General features: G+C 39.3%; 1 protein-coding gene across 2 annotated transcripts; it reads left to right on the top strand.

Annotated features, from left to right (window-relative positions):
- The first annotated feature begins 2,325 nt into the window (after nt 1–2,325).
- TLR2 (toll like receptor 2) lies at nt 2,326–20,990 on the top strand. 2 transcript variants are annotated; one of them, XM_003257854.3, is made up of 3 exons: nt 2,326–2,383; nt 5,920–6,061; nt 18,430–20,990. In XM_003257854.3, the coding sequence occupies exon 3, from the start codon at nt 18,446–18,448 to the stop codon at nt 20,798–20,800; it is 2,355 nt and encodes a 784-aa protein (XP_003257902.2). In that variant the 5' UTR covers nt 2,326–2,383; nt 5,920–6,061; nt 18,430–18,445; the 3' UTR covers nt 20,801–20,990. The 2 variants fall into 2 exon arrangements, with proteins under 2 accessions (XP_003257902.2, XP_012363424.2); XM_012507970.2 differs by having other exon boundaries at nt 5,935–6,061.
- Nucleotides 20,991–23,127: the final 2,137 nt, after the last annotated feature.

A 23,127-nucleotide genomic window follows, 5' to 3' on the forward strand; every position in this document is an offset into this window, starting at 1 on the left:
GGACTCAAGTGATCATCCTGCCTTGGGCTCCCAAAGTGCTGGGATTACAGGTATGTACCACCACGTTGGCCTTGTTTTTTGGATAACTTTCAGATAACAGCTTAGGATTTCAGGTAGATGCTCAAAACTATGAATATATACAATGAAAGTTACCCTTTCTCCAAATATTAGTGCATTTCATATGCCGTGTTGATTTTCTAACTTTAATCAACATTTTTTTTTTTTTTGGTAGAGAGTTATAGGTGGTCTTATATCTAGATACAGAAGGAGACTTGGAGTCTAACCTGGGATTTGCCACATGTTAACTGTGAGCCATCCGACTCTGGGCAAGTTCTCTAATCACTTTAACCAAAGAAATAGTAATATCAGAATTATTTATTGCATGTGTTATGGTAAGATTCAGATGAAATTATAGATGTGAAGTTGCTTCAAAAATGTCAAGAACTAGGCCGGGTGCTGTGGCTCACACCTGTAATCCCAGCACTTTGGGAAGCCTAGGCTGGTGGATCACTTGGTGCCAGGAGTTCAAGACCAGCCTGGTCAACATGGTAAAACCCTGTCTGTACTAAAAATACGAAAATTTGCCAGGCGTGGTGGCACGTTCCTGTAATCCCACCTACTTGGGAGGCTGAGGCAGAGAATTGCTTGAATCTGGGAGGTGGAGACTGCAGTGAGCCAAGATCGCACCACTGCACTCCAGCCTGGGTGACAAAACGAGACTCCATCTCAGAAAAAAAAAAAAAGTATCAAGAACTGAACAAGTATAAGGACTGCGTCTGAGTTGGATGTGCTAATAGCTTTGTGGACAGTGTACAACTACCTTCAATATATGCAGAGGACACTGATAATAATTTGTGGCTAAATAAATGATTTCTATCTGACTTTGCCAGAATATTCCAAGTGACTTTAGGATTATAGAGCAATAGCATCAAAATCCACCTTAGGCAGTTCAACTAGGGAAGTGAAATCGAGAAAAAACAAGTTTTTAGTTTCAGGAGAAATAATTTGAAGGAAGTTTTCTTGTGTCTGAAATCATAAGGTAGAGAGCTGGAGATTTGGAATTAATAAGAAAGCATTTTCACCAGCTGGACAACCTGATGGTCAGGATAAAGAAAAATAGTAAGATAGTGACCTGTATACAAAAACCTCTCAATTTCATATTTATGTGTATTGATTAAGTTTCCCTGATGAGATGATTAGGGATGTGGAACAGGATAGGAGAAACAGCCCTGGATTTAAGGTAAAATTCTGGTTTCAAATCTCAGTTCTGTCATATATAATACAATTCACATGACATTTTCTTGTGTAAGGGAGGAACAAGGATGCTTGCTCTCTTCATATCTCACTTTGTGAAACTCAAATGTAATTATGAACATAAAAGGTACATTATTAAGGCAGTTGAATTTTAAAAGCTTGTTTTCTTCCCTTATACATATTCCTAACCGTGGAGACAGCTAGGTTCTGTGGCAATGAAGAACATTGATCAATGACTGTTTTTGGTATTACTTTGGGAAGTAGGGATGGAATAGGGGCAAGGGAAGGGCTTAGCTTCAAACTGTAGATAGAAGTGGGAAGCCCAAATCTTTTCATGGTGAGAAGTGGGATGGAATGTAGGTGCTAGAGATGGTGCACCAGTAGGGACTGTCACAGGATTGGGGAAAAAAATCCGGGGCTGTCCTTATCTGTTCCCTTAGGCAAAATCGTTCTGTGTTAGTCTGGAGGGTGAACGTATTTTAATGCAGGAGAGCATAGACTTTTGGGTGGAAGCGGACCCTGGAGATGTACTGGCAGGTGAATAGAGTGTGGAAAAGCGGGGAAAGGAGAAGCATGATTCATGAGCCTGAGTTCGGGCTTCCATGGATGAAACATCAGGAGTAGAGTTTGAAGACGGTGTGTTTCAGGTGATGTGAGGTCCTGGATGCCGAAGCTTCAAGAAAATACTGGTTGGGCACTTAGCCTTCCCTCTGGTTGCCAATCCCACGCAGGCCGCCTCTAGTGTCTCGATTCGCTTTTCCCTGACCTGGAACCTCCGCCAAGCCCCAAGTTCTCTTCTTCGACCCAGGCTTGCACCGGGCAGCTGTCGGGGCAGGACCCGCCTCTGGCCTGTCGTAGCCTAGCTCACGGTCAAGGGTGGGAGCCTGCCGGGAAGCACGGCCGCGGGGGCTCGCTCTGGGCCACCTGCCCGGAGCGCGGCGCCAGGTACAGCGTTCCCTCCTGCTGCGCGGCGGCGCGCGTGCCCCGTGGGAGGGGCGGTTCCCGCACCACAGAAGGAGGGGGCGCCCGGCCGCGCGGACTTTCCCTTTCGCTCACTTCCTAGTCCCGGGCAGGTCGGCTCGGAGGCAGCGAGAGAGCGCAGCCAGGGGGCTGCTCGGCGTTCTCCCAGGTACGTCGTGCGCGACCCGCTCGTGTGGTCTCTCTGCACCCCTTCCTGGGGTCGGGTCGAGCAGGGGCGGAGGGGAGCCGCAGCCCGGTCACGGGCTCCAGGGACTCCAGGTTCCCGTTCGGCTGCACCTGGGCCTCTAGCTCCTGTCCGGGCGGGGATGGCGGGGATGGCGGGAAGCGTATCAGGCCCCCGGGATGCCGGTGCTTCTTTGCGCGGCCCGGCGCGGGAATGTGGACACCAGCGAAGCCGGCTCAGGTCGGCCCTCGGGAGAAGCAGGGGCTACACGGAAAGGGAGCCCGCGGGTCCTGCGGAGCCCGAGGTCGGGACCCCCCGCGTGCAGTGCCAATGGGCTGTGGCTGGGCCGAGCGCCCTTCCAGCCTTGCGGGCCCCTGGGGGTTGCCGCGGGGAGCTTCCGCTGAGGCCCCGGGCCTCTGGCCGCCACCTCCCTCGGGAGGCCGGGGTGGGCGGTGACCCCGGCCCGGCCCTCCCGCTTCCCTGATTCCCGGTGGGGTTGCCCTCCCCGCCTCCTGGCCCCTCTTGGCTTGGAGCGCGGATGACAAAGATTGGGTAAAGGCTTTCAACAAGCTAGCATCTCGCAGGGGGTGTGTCCTTGCTCACTGGTTACTGCTAGGACGGAGCTTCGATTTTGGTCACCGTGGCTCAGAGGTGGGAAAGGTTACGTGCTCTGGGTCTGTCCAGGACCCTGGCTCCCTAACCCAAGTCTGGCCTCTGCTTCCTGGCAGGCTTCGCCCCGCCTCTGCGTTCCTTCATTCTTAGGATGTGTGAGTTAGGTCTCTGATTAGAAAACAACTTACAGCGTTTAAGCAAAGTCGAGTTCTTCAAGTAAGAATGCTTTGAAGTGCCCTTTACAACTTCTTCAACTTCTATACATATGAACTTGTGTTTAGAACTTAAATGCAAGCCAGGAAAGCCTTTTTCCTGTTTGAAAGAGAGAGAAAAAGAGAGAAAGAGGTGATTGAAAGTGGTGGGTTGGGGCGGAGAAAGAGAAAGAGAGTAATTGTTCTGGGTGTAGACAACTCAGTTTGCTGAGATGACTTCAGTCTTTTGACTCTGTTATTAAGATTTTTACCAAAGAGCAACTGTAGATATGCTGGCCTGACTTGAAGGGACAGACCAAACAAACAACAAAACACAAAACAAAACAAACAACAAAAGCAAGAGCAGAAACTATTGGAAAATGATTTATTCACCAATATTTTAAAGTTTCTTCCTGTTCTAAGCAAGGAACATCTTTAAGTTCTTTATAATGTACCCATTTTACATTTACAAAAACTGCCAGAAGTTGACAGCATATTTTGGGGGTTTCTAAGCTATCAGTTAATTTTTTGGGGTACAGTTTCATTGATAACAGAGGAGAAAAAATCTAATGGAATACCCCCAAATTTAAAAGAGGGCAAGAAAAGAGAGACAATAGAACATAAAACAAATGGGACAAGAATAAAGTACATAGTTGTCATAGTCCCATTGGTGCTGCTGTAACAAAATACCTGAGACTGGGTAATTTACAAAGAACAGAAATTTATCCATTCATGGTTCCGGAGTCTGGAAAGTCCAAGATTGAAGGGCTGCATCTGGTGAGGGTCGTCTGGCTACATTATAACATGATGGAAAGCATCACATGGTGAGAGAGAGCAAGAGAGGACAGAACTTACTTTTATAACAAACTCATTCTCACAATAACCTGCTCCCTTGGTGATAACATTCATCCATTTATGAGGGTAGAGCCTTCATGACCTAAACACCTCTTAAAAGGTTCCACCTCTTAGCTTGCAGTGAGCTGAGTTTGTGCCACTGCACTCCAGCCTGGGTGACAGAGCGAGACTCCGTCTCAAAACAAACAAACAAACAAAAATTCCACCTCTCAACACTGTTGCATTGAAGATGAAATTTCCAATACATGAGCTTTGGGGCACACGTTCAAACCATAGCAATAGTTCAATTACTTTAAAGCCCAAAATGTCAGTAATTATATTAAATGCAATTTAATACATCAGTAACTAAATGAGACAGACTAAATTTTATGATAATCAGACTAATATTGTCAGACTAGACTTCAAAACAACCCAACAATCATATGCTGTTTACAAGAGACACATTTATGGATACTAAAAGGTATAAAGTGAACAGATGCAACCATTTATCAAAAGAAAGCTGTTGTGGCAATATTACTATTAGACAAAATAGAATTAGGAAAAAAAATCATAACTGTAGATAAAGAGAAACATTTCACTAAGTTAAAGGTTTCACTGAGAAGAAATAAAAATTCTGAATTTATATGTACCTATAACACAACATTAAGAAACTAGAAAATAGAAAAAGAGCCAAATTGACTGAACTAGAAAAATATAGAAAAACAGAAAATTCATAGAAAAATCCACAATCATAGTGGGAGATTTTATCATACATCTCTCAGTAACTGATAGAAAAACCAGACAAAAGATCAATAAGTATAAAGAAAATGCGAACACAATGTAGTTCACATAAGGAACCTATACCACTTCCAACAGCTGCTGAAATCACAGAGCATACTTAAAATCTGACCATATACTGGCTCATAGAGTAAATTGCAATACGTTTTAAAGAATTTAAATCATACAGAATATGTCTTCTGACCATAATGCAATTAAAGTAGAAAAGAACAGAAAAACTTATAGAAAATTCTCATATATTTGGAAATTAGTAAATACATTTCTAAATAACCCATGGGTCAAAAAATAGAATGAAAATCAGAAAATATTTTTAATGAATTATGAAAAAAATTACATATAAAAACTTGTCAGATGCACCTCAACTACTGCTTAAAGGAAACTTATAACCTTAAGTGCATGTATTAGAAATGAAGAGTGACTAAAAATGAATGAACAAGCAAATACCTTAAAAACTAGAAAAGGAATAGTAAAATAAATCCAGAGAAATCAGAACAGGGGAAATAATAATATAAGAATGGAAATTAATGAGCTAGAAAATAGAGGATCTATCAAGTCAGAAGTTGATTTTTTGAAAATGCTAATAAAAATGACAAACCTCTGGCAAGACAATAAAAGCTGGTACAAATAACTCATCTAAGGAATAAAATTGAGGACCTCTCTTTTGTTAAATGACATAAGCAGGAGGCCATTATCCTGAGACTGTCTCTATACTTTGAGTTCTTACATAATAAACTGCAACCTAACTTAGTATACTACATAAACAAACTGAAACCTAACTTAGGAGTCTTTTTTTTTGTAATTAATAGCCAAATTTCCACCAAATCATAGCCAAGCTTTAGCCAATCACAGGTAGCCAGCTGATCAGACTATGCCCAAACAAGGTAAATGCCTATTACACCATGCCCAAATAAGGCAGATTCCTAGCTGAAGCCAATCAGGTGATTACTGTGCTCTTGTGTTTGGCCTATAAAAGCTCACTGCTCACACTGTTGGGTGCTCTCTGAAACTTTTGTGAATCTGAGTGCTGCCTGATTCATGAATCATTCTTTGCTAAAATAAACTCTGTCAAATTTAATTTGTCTGAAGTTTCTCTTTTGACAGTTTTTGGTGTTGCAAGCAGGATCCAAAGGAGACCTATAGTGACCCTTGGGAGCTCTTAGTGACCAAGTGAAGGTACCTGCGGGGTTCATTGTGCCTATTGCTCTTTCACTGCAGCTGGTAGTTGTGGGTAAGTTCCTGCTCAGACTTGAGTGCTATACATTTGCATTTTCAGCTCTCTGACTTTATTTGAGCAATTCTTTGACTGGATTGTCTCCAGAATTGGACTGGAATCAGTGAAGAAACTGAAACTGGACTGGTGCTCTAGGAGGCCTCCAGTAGATAAGGTTACTAGAAGACAGGGAATCATGGGCTTATCTGGATTTAAGGAGTCTACAACTCCATCTGCAACTCCAGCTGATTTCATTTATAAGAATTATGGACCAAGAACCTGTGCTTTTCTAGAGAAATGTGTGGGCCTTACTAAAGGTAACTTAGAATTACAGTGGACTGCCAAGACCAGCTCGGTCATGGAGACCCTAACCCAGCAGCGCTAGAGGAATTAAAGACACACACACAGAAATATAGAGTGTGGAGTGGGAAATCAGGGCACTCACAGCCTTCAGAGCTGAGAGCTCCAAACAGAGATTTACCCACATATTTATTGACAGCAAGCCAGTGATAAGCATTATTTCTATAGATTATAGATTAGCTAAAAGTATTCCTTACAGGAAACAAAGGGATGGGCTGAAACAAAGGGATGGGCTCTGGCTAGATACCTGCAGCAGGAACATGTCCTTAAGGCACAGATCGCTCATGCTATTGTTTGTGGCTTAGGAACATGTTAAGTGGTTTTCCGCCTTGGGTGGACCAGGTGTTCCTTGCCCTCATTCCAGTAAACCCACAACCTTCAGCGTGGGCGTCATGGCCATCACGAACATGTCACAGTGCTGCAGATATTTTGTTTATGGCCAGATCTGGGGCTAGTTTATGGCCAGATTTGGGGGCCTGTTCCCAACATGTCCCCGTGTTTTGTTTTGCAAAGCAATAAAAGCAAAGGCAGCTTTGTCACGGTGAGCTACTTGCAGGAGTTGGGATTTGCATCTGCATACTATACAAAGACAAACAACACAGATTAAAAGTACAACCATCATTGAAGTCCTAGAGCTTCCAAGTGTCTTTATCTATTTTAATGGATTAATCACTGCTAATCTGTCTGCAGCTCCTTCAAGCACTGCAGTTCCTGGCAATAAGGTCAGGTGTGCCTGGGATGCTTTAAATATTTGTTCTTTTAATTTTGCAATATCCAAAGACAAGTTTGTAGAGTGTCCTTCTAGATACTTTTTTATTCTTTCCTGAATTTTGATCTTATTTAAGAGCCATTAATAGTTTCCACAAATCCTTATGTTTAGCTCCTACAGTGGGCCATATCATTTGATGGTGAGGTGCCACTATACCGTCATGTTTCCAGATAATAGGAACTCTTGCCGTATTTCTTACTATTTCTACCATTTGACCATTTTGTTTAGACCAGCTGAACATAGTGTGGCCATGGCATGCAGACTGAGAGGAGGTGCAATTTAAGCTAAACATCCCCTTAGGGGACCAATCAATAATGATTCCATAGGAATCGTTGCACAACACCTCTGCCTGTTCTGCAATGCAATCTTCCCAAACAAGTATGTTCATTATTTCTGGCCAGGTCCAATTCTGTTTACAAACAGGTTTTTGAGGGCAGTATGCCTCAATTATAGAAACAGATTTATTATGGTAAATACTGAGATCAGAAAGCATGTGTAACTGTGTCATAGAATGATTACATCCAGGCATTATTGCCAGCCAAGATTGATAAATATGCCCAATAAGTATAATTGTTCTCTGTGTCAGCCCTTGTTGAAGGAATACTCATGGCAATGGTGATCACCGCTATCATAGCTATCATTAAATTACTCATTGTGACTGGTTGTCCCACTTTCCTCAGGTTTTCTTCCACCATCTGTGACAGTTTCTTGATCTATCCCCAGGTAGGTGGCTGTGTTCGATGGTTGTTGCTTGTGATAGTTTGGGTCCTCCTCAGCGTCAGTCTCGACATGGCTGTGACCAGGGGGTGCTCGGGATCCTCCCAGAATCTCTTCTTTGGCATCTGGCTCGTGATAAGGTCTCAGGTGTCTTGATGGTATCCAAATCGGCTGTTGATTCTGGCCTGGAGAAACACAAGCATAACCTCTACCCCAAGTTATTATTTTACTTATTTCCCAACTTTTTGTTGTCAGATCTCTGCACCAAGCCAGTTGTTCTGCTTCTGTCTTTGCAGCTGGTTTCTGTAGATTCTGTTCAGCTGCTGATAGCATCTGGCCTTTAGGCAGGCTCAAAAAATTTAAAGTCAATAATGTTAGATTCAATTGTATATGGGTGTCCCGTAATCCCTGTTTCCCCTTTTTGCTTTTGCAACTGCTGTTTCAGGGAGAGATTCATTCTTTCTACAATGGTTTGTCCTTGAGAATTATATGGGATGCCAGTAATGTGTTTAATATTCCATATACAGAAAAATGTAGCTAGAGCTTGGCTAGTATAGCCTGGGGCATTATGTGTTTTAATAGAAGCTGGAATGCCTATCACTGCAAAACACTGCAAAAGGTGATGCTTAACACAGGCAGAAGACTCTCCTGATTGGCATGTAGCCCAGACAAAGTGAGAAAAGGTGTCCACACATACATGTACATCAGCTAGTCTCCCAAACGAGGGAACATGTGTGACATCCATTTGCTAAAGATAATTAGGTTCCAATCCTCGAGGATTAACTCCTCTTGTAAAAGATGAGGAATGCACCATTTGGTACGTTGGGCATCACTGGATAATAGCTTTAGCTTCTTTCCAGGTACTGTTGTATCTGCGTTTGAGACCAGAGGCATTAACGTGGGTTAAATTGTGAAAGTGTCTAGCATTAGATATTGCAGTAGCAACTAGGCGATCAGCCATTTGATTCCCTTCAGTTAAAGGTCCTGGAAGAGGTGTATGAGCCCTAATGTGAGTGATGTAAAAAGGGTGCATTCTACTCCTAACTGCTGTTTGCAATTGGGTAAATAAATTCATCAGTTGTTTATCTGTATGAAATAATAACTGAGCATTTTCAATTAATTGTGTGGAATGAACCACATATGAAGAATCAGAAATCACATTAATAGGCATATCAAAAGCAGTCAGTATCTCAATTACAGCTACAAGCTCCGCTTTTTGAGCTGAAGTATAGGGCGTCTGAAAAACTTTACCTTTCGATCCAGAATAAGAGGCTTTACCATTACTAGACCCATCTGTAAAAACATTCTCAGCACCTTCAATTGGTTTAAATTTAGTTATTTTGGGGAGAATCTAATTAGTTAATTTCAAAAATGGAAATAATTTCATTTTAGGAAAATGATTATTGAGAATACCCACAAAGTCAACTAAATGGGTTTGCCAAGTAAGACTATTTATAAAAGCTTGCTGTATTTGTGCCTTCGTGAGAGGGACAATAATTTTTCCAGGATCATATCCATGTAATTTAACAATCCAAGTTCTCCCATTTCTTATCATTGTAGCAATTTGATCCAAATAAGGAGTTAGAGTCTGTGGCTAGATATCTGCAGCAGGAACATGTCCTTAAGGCACAGATCGCTCATGCTATTGTTTGTGGCTTAGGAATGCCTTAAGTGGTTTTCTGTCTTAGGTGGACCAGGTGTTCCTTGCTCTCGTTCCAGTAAACCCACAACCTTCAGTGTGGGCGTCATGGCCATCACAAACATGTCACAGTGCTGCAGAGATTTTGTTTATGGCCAGATCTGGAGCCACTTTATGGCCAGATTTTGGAGCCTGTTCCCAACAGTGGACAAAGAAGAAAAGCTTCTTAAGGCAAACAGGCACTTATTTTTTAAAGCTACAGTAGCTAGACAAACCAAGAGAATCCCGTGTATGTTTTACTTTTGTATTTTTATTTTTAATATTTGTAGATACATAGTAGGTGTATATATTTATGGGGCACTTGAGATATTTTGATACAGGCATACAATGGATAATAATAACATCATGGTAAAAGGAGTATCCATTACCTCAAGCATTTATCCTTTCTTTGTGTTATAAACAATCTAATTAAACTCTTTTAGTTATCATAAAATGTACAATAATTATTGTTGACTGTAGTCACCCTGTTTTGCTATCAAAGAATAAATCTTATTCATTTTATCGAACTATATTTGTGTACCCATTAACCATCCCAATCCCCTTGCACCTCCAGCTACACTTCCCAGCCTCTGATAACAATCATTTTACTCTCTTATCTCCATGAGTTCAATTGTTTTAATTTGTAGCTCCCACAAATAAGTGAGAATGTGAGATGTTTGTCTTTCTGTGCCTTATTTCACTTAACATAATATCCTCCAGTTCCATCCATGTTGTTGTATGACAGGATCTCATTCTTTCTTATGGCTGAATAGTACCCCGTTGTATGTATGTACCACATTTTCTTTATCCATTCATGTGTAGATGGACACTTGGATTGCTTCTAAATCTTGGCTACTGTGAATAGTGCAGCACTAAACATGGGAGTGCAGGTATCTCCTTGATATATTGATTTCCTTTATTTTGGGTATATACCTAGCAGTGGGATTGCTGGATCGTGTGGTAGCTCTACTATTAGTCTTTTGAGGAACCTCCAAATTGTTCTCCATAGTGGTTGTACTAATTTGCATTCCCACCCACCAACAGTGTCCAAGGATTCTCTTTTCACCACATCCTTGCAGCATTTTTATTGCCTGTCTTTTGGATAAAAGCCATTTTAACTGGGGTGAGATGATATCTCATTGTAGTTTTGATTAGCATTTCTCTGATTATCAATGAAGTTGAGCACCTTTTCATATATCTGTTTGCCATTCATACACCTTCTTTTGAGCAGTGTCTATATAGATCTTTTGCCCATTTAAAAAATTGGATTATTAAATTTTTTCCTGTTGAGTTATTTGATTTCCTTATATATTCTGGTTATTAATCCCCTTTCAAATTGATAGTTTGTGAATATTTTCTCCCATTCTGTGTATTGCCTCTGCACTTTGTTGATTATTTGATTTGCTATGCAGAAACTTTTTAACTTGATGTGATCCCTTTTGTTCATTTTTGCTTTGGTTGCCTATGCTTGTGGGGTATGACTTAAGAAATCTTTGCCCAGACCAATGTCATGGAGAGTTTTCTTAATGTTTTCTTTTAATAGTTTCATAGTTTGAGGTCTTAGATTTAAGTCTTTAATCTATTTTGTTTTTATTTTTCTATATGGCAAGATATAGGGGTCTAGTTTCTTCTGCATATGGATATCTACTTTTCCCAGTACCACTTATTGAAGAGACTGTCCTTTCTGCAGTGTATGTTCTTGACACTTTTATTGAAAATGAATTCACTGTAGATGTATGGATTTGTTTCTGGGTTCTCTATTCTGTTCTATTCTGTGTGTCTGTTTTTATGCCAGTACCATTCTGTTTTAGTTACTATAGCTCTGTAGTATCATTTTAAATCAGATAATGTGATTCCTCCAGTTTTGTTCTTTTTCCTCAGAATAGCTCTGGCTATTCTGGGTCTTTTGTGGTTTCATGTAAATTTTAGGATTATATTTCATTAGCATATTTCTGTGAAGAATGTCATTGGTATTTTGATATGAACTGCATTAAATCTATAGATTGCTTTGGGTAGTAGGGACATTTTAACAATATTGATTTTTCCAATCCATGAACATGGAATATCTTTCCATTTTTTGGTGTCTTCTTTAATTTCTTGTATCGGTGTTTACAGTGTTTCTTGCATCAGTGTCTGTAGTTTTCATTGTAGAGATCTTTTACTCCTTTGATTAAGTTTATTCCTGGGTATTTTATTTGTAGCTATTGTAAACGAGATTACTATCTTGATTTCTTTTTCAGATTGTTCACTGTTGGCATATAGAAATGCTACTGATTTTTGTATGTTGATTTTGTATACTACAATTTCATTGAATTTGCTTATTACAGAGAGACTAAAGATAGTTGGGTCTGTTACTAAATGTGTTTTCTGTCACACTGAAAAATCATACCATGAGAAGGTACATGCTTCTAGAAATTACAGTTCATAGATATGTCAATGTACAGAATGCTGGTATGACAGTTCACAATTGTTTGCTTTGTAGTTTTCACTAGAAATTAAAGTTACTGAGGGTAAAGTAATCCCAGCACTGTGGGAAGCTGAGGCAGGATGATTGCTTAATGCCAGGAGTTTGAGACCAGCTGGGGCAATGTAGCATGACCCCATCTACAAAAAAAAAAGAATTCTAATTAATATGTGGTACTAGAATTACCAGAAATAATAAGGGAAACAACTCTGAAAAGAAGACAAGATGTGTTTTGGGTAAGAACAGCTATAAAGTATGAGGGGATGTTTTGTTTTGTTAAGGAAAAAATAAAATAATATTTGTCCTAAAGTAAAATGCCTGGTTGTTAAGACAATGAGAAAGAGAAAGAGTATAGAAGAAAAACTGAATGGGTATAAGAAAGTTATAGAAGGCTGTGGGATAGGAATCCTGGGAAGGGAATTTTATATGTGATCAAACTAAGATTTGAAGAAAAATCTAAGTTTTTTTTAAAAAATTGAGCATTAATATCAAAAACATACTGATACAGAACTAGAAATGTGTCCTCTCTGTTAAAACAACAAGGTTTTCTTGGAGTATTGGTTTGCTCTTAATAAGAAATTGAAAGACTTCTTTACCTGCTAAGTAATTGGCCTAGGAAATGACGATTCTGTGTTTTATCGAGGTAATTTATTGTGCTTCATGTTGTCTTTATTAGATCTTTGACTGCCTCGGAGACCTGAGTTCACCTTATTGAAAGAGCAAGAGTTTCTACAATTATGTGGCTTTATTTGCCTTTGAAGTCTTTTACCAATCACTCTAGTTAAATGAATAAATATTGTTTCATAGGGACCTGTGATCCTATTTTAATCAAATATTTTAAACCTTTTGATATTTTTGACTTCTCAAAATCAAATTCTAAATTAAAACCTTTTGACGTTGAACAAACTTTGGAAGCTTCTAGATGGGCTTCTGGAATATCTCAAAAGAAATTGTTTTTTCTTCTGATAAAAAAAGAGAGATATTAAACTAATTAGGCTTATTTGATATGTTATATTGCATGGGAAGCATTGTTAAATTATAAGTGATGCTGAACTTTCTTTAAGTCATATTGTATGGGTATGTTATTAATATGTGCTTCAGAAATTATATGAAATTCTTAGAAACCAGATAGTCATGGTATAATACTGTCAGCCAAAATTCTAATTATCATGAAATATTATATGTTGCAGAAGTAATGCAATTTCCTTATCAATTGCATTATTGTGAACTCTCATCATATCTTTAACCAAGTCCATTTTAAGCTTTGTCATCTACAAAGAGTCACTTCTTTTACTCTGGTACTTTCCGGAACACTATGAAAAACAATTATATAAAGTGTGTGGACCTATAGACAAACAAACAACCAAACAAAAATCATAAAGTGTTCTTTTAAAAGATTCGTGGAAAGGCCTCTGACAAGTATAGGTTTCTGATAACTTTAAGATCATATTACTGGACTGGGTAAGAAATTCCAGAACTCTAGCAAAGAAATGGATTGCTTCATAAAACTGCCAACCCAGCATCAAGCAGAATAAGAATTAATTGAATACCAGGGAAATGCTTTGGCAGATTTTCATGCTAAGTCAGCCAGCACTGAAATTGTTAAGATATGCAATTTGAAAGAACACTATAATATTCATCTGAATCAAATCATCTATGATAACCTATTTAAATGAACAGCATCTTGCACCTGAATTGGAGAAACAAAACTGATATTTAAAAGGATATAAATGTAGTGTTAAATGTGGCCTCATGGATCAGACAGCTATCTGGTCCTTTCTGAGTCCATATAGCTGCCATTATTAAAAGTTCTGCACTCTATGACTCATCACAGAATAGATAACATGAAATTATGAAAAAATATTGGTGTTATGACTGTTCTAAAATTGCTAAAATGGCTTGTAATCAATGTTTGGTTTGTCAAATCCACAATTTTTATAAGATAATAAAAACCTCAGTTGGTACATTTCCACCATCCACTGGACTATTTGAACATTTACAGAAGGATTGCATTCAGTTGCCTCATTGGGAATCTGCAGGAAACTTAAGTAAGTGCTGGATATGTCATGTTGAACCAAACACTAATATGCTCTTAAAGGTCTCCTAATTCACCCTATAACAGATTTCACTGATATTCCGAGTGTGACTACCTGTTCAAATTGCACATCTGATCTTTCTATAGGGTTAGGCTTTTTGAATCACATATTCAGATTTCATGTTTAAAGCTAACAGTAGACAAAACATATAGGAGAGGCTTTACAGTTAAATTATTCCAGAAACTGAATAAGAAAACCAAAAGGAGAGATAATTAGTTTGTAGACGAATTCATAACCCTAATTCTCTAATTGTTGGTAGCCTCCATTGATGATAATTAATAGTGGAGCCTTAGATAAATACTACTATTGCTTCCCCGTTGATGACCCCTGTAGCACACAGTGTCCCACAGGGAACTGTGTCTTGTGCCCCTCTAGCATATATTTTTATCTGTGAAGGATTTAACTGTCAATCATAGGCACAGGCAACTCTATGTCCCAATCAGTAGGAAATAAGAAGTCAGTGTGGATTAGGGATTCTAGCAGTACCACTGTCACTCCATAACCAACTGGAAATTTGACATTGTTCTATACCTCTTAATTTGCACTATGGTATAAAAAGGAACTTTCTAGCAGCTGCGAATCCCGCTAAATGGGCATCTTTTGTTCAAATGCTCCTTCCCTGGCTTGGAATAAATGTAAATGAGGTTATGGTTAGAAATCCCTTTCAAACATTAGCTACTACAGCTGACTACTGGAAAGGCTATAGTTGCCCAGTGAAGTTCTCTAAATTCTCTTGCTAAAGTTTCTTTAAATAACAGGATTGCCTTGAACTATCTTTTGGTTCGTAGTGGGGCGGGGGGTGTGATAGGGGACACTGTATATAATAGCTAATACATCCTACTGCACTTGCATAAAGGAATCTGTTATAAAGAAAATGAAATAAGGGTATAAAAGTTGGAAAGAAGAAAACCATCATTATGTCTTGAGGATGATTGGGGATACAGAAAATGAGAAGAATCCACAAACTATTAGAATTACTAAGTTAATTTAGCAAGGTTGCTCAATGCATGGTCAGTATACAAAATTTAATTGAATTTCTACATATATGTATATGCCATATTGTGTTAGATTGTTCTGCATTGCTATAAGGTAATACCTGAGGCTGGGTAATTTATAAAGAAAAGAGGTTTATTTGGCTCATGGTTCTGCAGGCTGTACAAGCATGGCACTAGCATCTGCTTGACCTTAGGAAGCCTTTACTCATGGTGGAAGAAGGGGGAGCTGGCATGTCATATAGTGAGAGAGGGAGTGAGAGGGAGGGAGCAAGAGTGAAGGGGGAGGTCCCAGACTCTTTTTAAACAACCTGAAATCCTGTGAACAGAGTGAAAACTAATTTATTACCATGAGGGGCACACCAAGCCATTCATGAGGGATACACCTTCATGACCCAAACACTTTCCACCAGGTCCTACCTTCAACACTGGGGATCACATTTCAACATGAGATTTGGAGAGGACAAACATCCAAAGCATATCACATATATAAATATGTAAAACTATTTTAAATGTTTTTAAAGTATCGAATAGGAATAAATCTCACAAAATATGCTTAAGAACTTTAAGCAAAAACCATAAAATACTATTGTGATAAGTTAAAGAAGACCTAAATAAATGGAGAGATCTGTCGTGCTCATGGATTGGAAGATTCAATACTGTAATGATGTGAATAGTTCCCAAATTGTTCTATAGATTCAATACATTGCCAATTAAAATCTCAGTGGACTTTGTTTTTTTGAAACTGACAAGCTGATTCTGCCATTTATAATAATATTCAAAGGGGCAAAAATAACCAACACACATTTGAAGAAGAACAAGGAGGAAGAAGAACATATTTGAAGAAGAATAAGGAACTCTATTAAGTGTATATCTCCTAGATATTGAGATACACATTTGAAATACATCTATCACCTAGATATTGAGATATATTATACATTTAATATAGTGCGTTGCTGGTATAGGGATAGACAAATGAACATTGGATCAGAATAGCACTGAAACAAGATCTACCCCTATATGGGCATGTGCCTATTGACAAAGAAAATATTGTTGATTATTTCCCCAAGATGATCTGTAAAAAACAAGTTAATTGAACATCCATATGGGAAAAAAGTGAATCCTTCTGCTACCTGAAATATCAACCCCAGGTAGATTATAGATCTAAAAGTGAAAGGCAAAGCAATAAAGATTTTAGAAAATAACAAAGAGAATATCTTTATGAAAATACAGGAAATATTTTAAAAATAGGCTAGAAAACTCACTATTAAAATATATAAAATATAAGAACATCTGTTCATCAAAAGTACTGTAGTTTGAATAGCGGTGTCTCCTCCAATATTCATATTGAAACTTAATCCCCATTGTAACAGTACCAATCCTAAAACTAAGTATTAAGAGGTGTGACCTGTGGGAAGTGACTAAGTCATGAGGGCTCTTTCCTCAGGTATGGGATTAGCATCCTTATAAAAGGCCTTGGGATGGCAGGTAGTGCCCCCTTGCCCTCTTGTGTTCTCCCATGTGAGGACACATCAACAAGGCACCATCTTGGAAGGAGAGAGAATCCCTCACCAGACACAAGTGCACGTGCCTTGATCTTAGACTTCCCAGCCTCCAGAGCTATAGTAAATACATTTCTGTTCTTTATAAATTACCTGGTCTCTGGTATTTTGTTATAGAAGCACTAATGGACTAAGACAAAAAGATTCCATTATGAAAGTGAAAAGGCAACCACAGAGTGGCAGAAGCTTTTGGAGATGATGAATATGTTTACTTCCTGGATTGCGGTGATACCATGAGTGTATACATGTGTATGTATACATAATGTAATACAAATTGTGTTCATTGATTATGTACGGTTTCTTTGTATACCAATTATGCCTTAATAAAGCTGAGGAAAAAAAAGAAAATCCAGAATAAATATGCATGGTAAGATCCATTTATTTAAAACAAAAAAAAAGAGGAGGGAATGCAAAGCAGTGGTTTTGGTGCAAACATAAAAATTCTGGCTCCAACAGCATTTAAATTCCCAAACTAAGCATGTTTATGTTTTAATTCTTTGTGGCCATAAATTGTACAGCTCAGGCCTTTATAATCTCTCAGATTCTGTGAATGTGGGGAATTAGTTTTACTCATAAAAAGTTTTTTTTTTATTATTATACTTTAGGTTTTAGGGTACATGTGCATAATGTGCAGGTTTGTTACATATGTATCCATGTGCCATGTTGTTTTGCTGCACCCATTAACTCGTCATTTAGCATTAGGTATATCTCCTAATGCTGTCCCTCCCCCCTCCCCCCACCCCACAACAGTCCCCGGAGTGTGATGTTCCCCTTCCTGTGTCCATGAGTTCTCATTGTTCAATTCCCACCTAACTCATAAAAAGTTTTGTTCTTGGGGATAAATTTTTTAAAAAAATTTTTTGTATAGTTAGCACACTGAGAAAATACAGACAAAGGCATACAGATGCAAGGAATGGGGTAGCTGAATAGAGCCAAAGAATGATATGGGGCCCAGAAGGTGGGCAAAGAGAAAGTTGTTGGGTTTATGGTTACAAGTAAACTAGCAGTTGTGGTGCAGATAGTTTTATTTCCCCCACATTAATCTGAACAGCCCATCCAGACTTAAACACTGCTTTTTGCATTTACTTCCAGGCAGGAAGACAGGGTTCTGATGGTGTGAGTCTCCTTCAATCCACCAAACCACCTTGGTCTGCCTGGAGTTTCCAACACCCCTCCTGCCTGCTGGTGATAGGTGTGAGGCAGGTTGATGAACATGCAACTTTTTGCTTTTGGTCCCAAAGCATGCTACTACTGGAGTTTCATCCAGTGAATGAGAGCTATAGTTTGGTTCTGTGAGATCCCTATGAATGAAGGAGCGGGGGGGCGGGCATTGAAGCAGAGAAAAGAAATGCTTAAATGTTAAGAAAGTTTGAAGTGCAGAAAAAGGTGATTGTAAATCCATATGGTTAAGCTTAGCCCATTTCTTAAAAGGCTTGATTGCTCATTCCTCCATTCATTGATATACTCACTCTTCCAATCCATGTTATTGAGTCTTGCTCTATATTTCCAGATGGTTGTGCTTTTAAGTACTGTATAGTGGTTGTATATCTGTGTTAGCATTGCTGAATGTATCAGGGAATTCATTTTTTTTATCCCCATTCATTCGTTCCATTCATCTGTTTCTCTCTCTCTCTCTCTCTCTGTCTCTGTGTGTGTGTGTGTGTTATGCCTAGAAAACATTTCTCAAGAATTAGAATTATGATATGCTGTCAAACACAATGACTTATTTGAACCTCTTTTATTTGTAGGTTGAATCACTGGACAATGCCACACAGTTTGTGGATGGTGTGGGTCTTGGGGGTCATCATCAGCCTCTCCAAGGAGGAATCCTCCCATCAGGCTTCTCTGTCTTGTGACCGCAATGGCAGCTGCAAGGGCAGCTCAGGATCTTTAAACTCCATTCCCTCAGGGCTCACAGAAGCTGTAAAAAGCCTTGACCTGTCCAACAACAGGATCACCTACATTAGCAACAGTGACCTACAGAGGTGTGTGAACCTCCAGGCTCTGGTGCTGACAGCCAATGGAATTAACACAATAGAGGAAGATTCTTTTTCTTCCCTGGGCAGTCTTGAACATTTAGACTTATCCTATAATTACTTATCCAATTTATCGTCTTCCTGGTTCAAGCCCCTTTCTTCTTTGACATTCTTAAACTTACTGGGAAATCCTTACAAAAGCCTCGGGGAAACATCTCTTTTTTCTCATCTCACAAAATTGCGAATCCTGAGAGTAGGAAATATGGACACCTTCACTAAGATTCAAAGAAAAGATTTTGCTGGACTTACCTTCCTTGAGGAACTTGAGATTGATGCTTCAGATCTACAGAGCTATGAGCCAAAAAGTTTGAAGTCAATTCAGAACGTAAGTCATCTGATCCTTCATATGAAGCAGCATATTTTACTGCTGGAGATTTTTGTAGATGTTACAAGTTCCGTGGAATGTTTGGAACTGCGAGATATTGATTTGGACACTTTCCATTTTTCAGAACTATCCACTGGTGAAACAAATTCACTGATTAAAAAGTTTACATTTAGAAATGTGAAAATCACTGATGAAAGTTTGTTTCAGATCTTGAAACTTTTGAATCAGATTTCTGGATTGTTAGAATTAGAGTTTGATGACTGTACCCTTAATGGAGTTGGTAATTTTAGAGCATCTGATGATGACAGAGTTATAGATCCAGGTAAAGTGGAAACGTTAACAATCCGGAGGCTGCATATTCCAAGGTTTTACTTATTTTATGATCTGAGAACTTTATATTCACTCACAGAAAGAGTTAAAAGAATCACAGTAGAAAACAGTAAAGTTTTTCTGGTTCCTTGTTCACTTTCACGACATTTAAAATCATTAGAATACTTGGATCTCAGTGAAAATTTGATGGTTGAAGAATACTTGAAAAATTCAGCCTGTGAGGATGGCTGGCCCTCTCTACAAACTTTAATTTTAAGGCAAAATCATTTGGCATCATTGGAAAAAACCGGAGAGACTTTGCTTACTCTGAAAAACTTGACTAACCTTGATATCAGTAAGAATAGTTTTCATTCTATGCCTGAAACTTGTCAGTGGCCAGAAAAGATGAAATATTTGAACTTATCCAGCACACGAATACACAGTGTAACAGGCTGCATTCCCAAGACACTGGAAATTTTAGATGTTAGCAACAACAATCTCAATTTATTTTCTTTGAATTTGCTGCAACTCAAAGAACTTTATATTTCCAGAAATAAGTTGATGACTCTACCAGATGCCTCCCTCTTACCCACGTTACTAGTATTGAAAATCAGTAGGAATACAATAACTACGTTTTCTAAGGAGCAACTTGACTCATTTCACACACTGAAGACTTTGGAAGCTGGTGGCAATAACTTCATTTGCTCCTGTGAATTCCTCTCCTTCACTCAGGAGCAGCAAGCACTGGCCAAAGTCCTGATTGACTGGCCAGCAAATTACCTGTGTGACTCTCCATCCCATGTGCGCGGCCAGCGGGTTCAGGACGTCCGCCTCTCCGTGTCAGAATGTCACAGGACGGCACTGGTGTCTGGTATATGCTGTGCTCTGTTCCTGCTGATCCTGCTCACGGCGGTCCTGTGCCACCATTTCCATGGCCTGTGGTACATGAAAATGATGTGGGCCTGGCTCCAGGCCAAAAGGAAGCCCAGGAAAGCTCCCAGCAGGGACATCTGCTATGATGCATTTGTTTCTTACAGTGAGCAGGATGCCTACTGGGTGGAGAACCTTATGGTCCAGGAGCTGGAGAACTTCAATCCCCCCTTCAGGCTGTGTCTTCATAAGCGGGACTTCATTCCTGGCAAGTGGATCATTGACAATATCATTGACTCCATTGAAAGGAGCCACAAAACTGTCTTTGTGCTTTCTGAAAACTTTGTGAAGAGTGAGTGGTGCAAGTATGAACTGGACTTCTCCCATTTCCGTCTTTTTGATGAGAACAATGATGCTGCCATTCTCGTTCTTCTGGAGCCCATTGAGAAAAAAGCCATTCCCCAGCGCTTCTGCAAGCTGCGGAAGATAATGAACACCAAGACCTACCTGGAGTGGCCCATGGACGAGGCTCAGCGGGAAGGGTTTTGGGTAAATCTGAGAGCTGCGATAAAGTCCTAGGTTCCCATATTTAAGGCCAGTCTTTGTCTAGTTGGGATCTTTACGTCACTAGTTGTAGTTAAGTTCATTCAGACATAATTATATAAAAACTACATGGATGTACCATCATTTGAGGACTTACTTACTAAAACTACAAAACTTCAAATTTTGTCTAGGGTGCCGTTTTATAAACATATGCCAGATTTAAAAATTAGTTTTTGGTTTTTTCTTTTTTCTGTGAGATAACCATGATCATAAGTCTATTATTGATATCTGAATATATTCCCTTGGTATCCAAGGGAATTGGTTGCAGGATCCTTATGGATATCAAAATTCATAGATGATCAAGTCCCTTATAAGAGTGGCATAGTATTTGCATATAACCTGTGTACATTCTCCTGTATACTTTAAATCATCTCTAGATTACTTATGATACCCAATACAATGTAAATATATGTAAATAGTTGTACTGTCTTTTTATTTATATTATTATTGTATTGTTATTTTTTATTTTCAAAATTTTTAAAACATACTTTTGATCCACAGTTGGTTGACTTCATGGATGCAGAACCCATGGATGTAGAGGGCCAACTGTAATCTGTAGCAACTGGCTTAGTTCATTAGGAAACAGCACAAATGAACTTAAGATTCTCAATGTCTGTGTCATTCTTTCTTCCTGCTAAGAGACTCCTGTGTGGCCACAAAAGGCATTCTCTATGCCATCTAGCTGTTACTTCTCTGTGTGACTGATCTCAAGAGCAACAAGGCAAAGTATTTGGGGCACTCCCCCAAACTTGTTGCTATTCCTAAAAAAAAGTGCTGTGTATTTCTGATTAAACTTTACAGGATGAGAAATACCTAGAGGGTGTATTTTCATGTGATCTGGATCTGTCTTTCTGGCTATTTGATAGGTTTCTCCAGCCATAGTTACTTCAGAGAGTGAGTACACAGTGCAAGGTACAGTAAATTATGTATTTCTGTAATTTAACAAAATAAATACTCAGTTTAGGAGAATTTGAAAGACACTTCCCACATCCGGACTCTGGTCTTCCTCAGCCTCTAACTACCTTTTGAGTTCTAGTTATTGTCCAATCACTCTGACTCTCAGTTCCTGTTTTTTAGTCTATATCTCCTGCATCTTGTTGCTTTTTCCTTTGAAAAGTCTTGTTTTTAATTCTAAAAAAGCCTGCCCTTTTTCCCCTTCTGAATATTTAAAAAAGTACATGTGAGTTAAATAGATTTTTAAGCAAATATATACCTAGAGGTTCCTCATGACTCAAAAATAGTTTGATACACAATAATTTAAAGGTAGATACTACTACCTATGTTAATTTTGCAATCTAGGTATAATAATACCACACATTAAATTTTGATGCAACTTTCTTTGGTAAGAGCTATTTGCTGATTCTATGTGACCTTCTTCTTAAGCTGGGAACCATGTGAAAGGAAGTGAGCTTTCTTTGACGCCTGCTCAATTCTCAACCAGAACTAGGTGTATGTGGTTAATTGGGCACTGGAGTCAGAAAGACCTGGGTTAGTAGACGTGTAATCTTTGGCAAGTCACTTGACATGACCCAAAAAGTTTTTCTGTCTTTAAAATAGGGATGATGATCTCTATATCCTAAGATGCTGACAGTATGAAATGTAGGAATGTAAGTAAACCATGAGCCTAAGCTCCTTGATTTCCATTTTCTCTGGAGGGGTGTGGAGGGCAAGAGTACCACGCCTAAGAGAATGGGCACTATGGGTTCGTTTGTGGGGTGAGGGTGATGTCTGTAGTAGATATTAGCTATTATTATTTTCCAAGAAGAGATTTCAGTCCCTTATATATTATGGCTTGTAAATGGATATTTTTCTGTTATGGATACTAGCAGGGATATAAGGGATCCTGCTGTTTGCAGAAAAATACCACAAAGAAATATATGCTCATTAAGTGCAGAAGAAGCTTTTCCTTGGGGAACTCGCACAGGGCTGCTGCTGTTTCACACGACCTCCCAGAAGAATGTTATGGAGGAAACAGTAGCCAGCCTTAAAAAAAAAATCAGGCCTGGCGTAATCCCAGCACTTTGGGAGGCTGAGGCAGGAGGATTGCTTGAGCCCAGGAGTTGGAGACCAGCCTGGGCAACATGGCAAAACCCTGTCTCTTACCAAAAAATACAAAATATTAGCAGGGCATGGTGGCATGTGCCTCTGGTCCTAGCTACTCGGGGGACTGAGGTGGGAGGATCACCTGAGCCCAGGAGGTCCAGGCTGCAGTGAGCTGTGATTGCACCACTGCACTCCAGCCTGGGTGACAGAGCAAGACACTGTCTCAAAAAAACAAAACAAAACAAAAAGCAAAAAACAAG

This window comes from Nomascus leucogenys, chromosome 7b, assembly GCF_006542625.1.
Source record: "Nomascus leucogenys isolate Asia chromosome 7b, Asia_NLE_v1, whole genome shotgun sequence".
Classification (NCBI taxonomy): Eukaryota; Metazoa; Chordata; class Mammalia; order Primates; family Hylobatidae; genus Nomascus; species Nomascus leucogenys.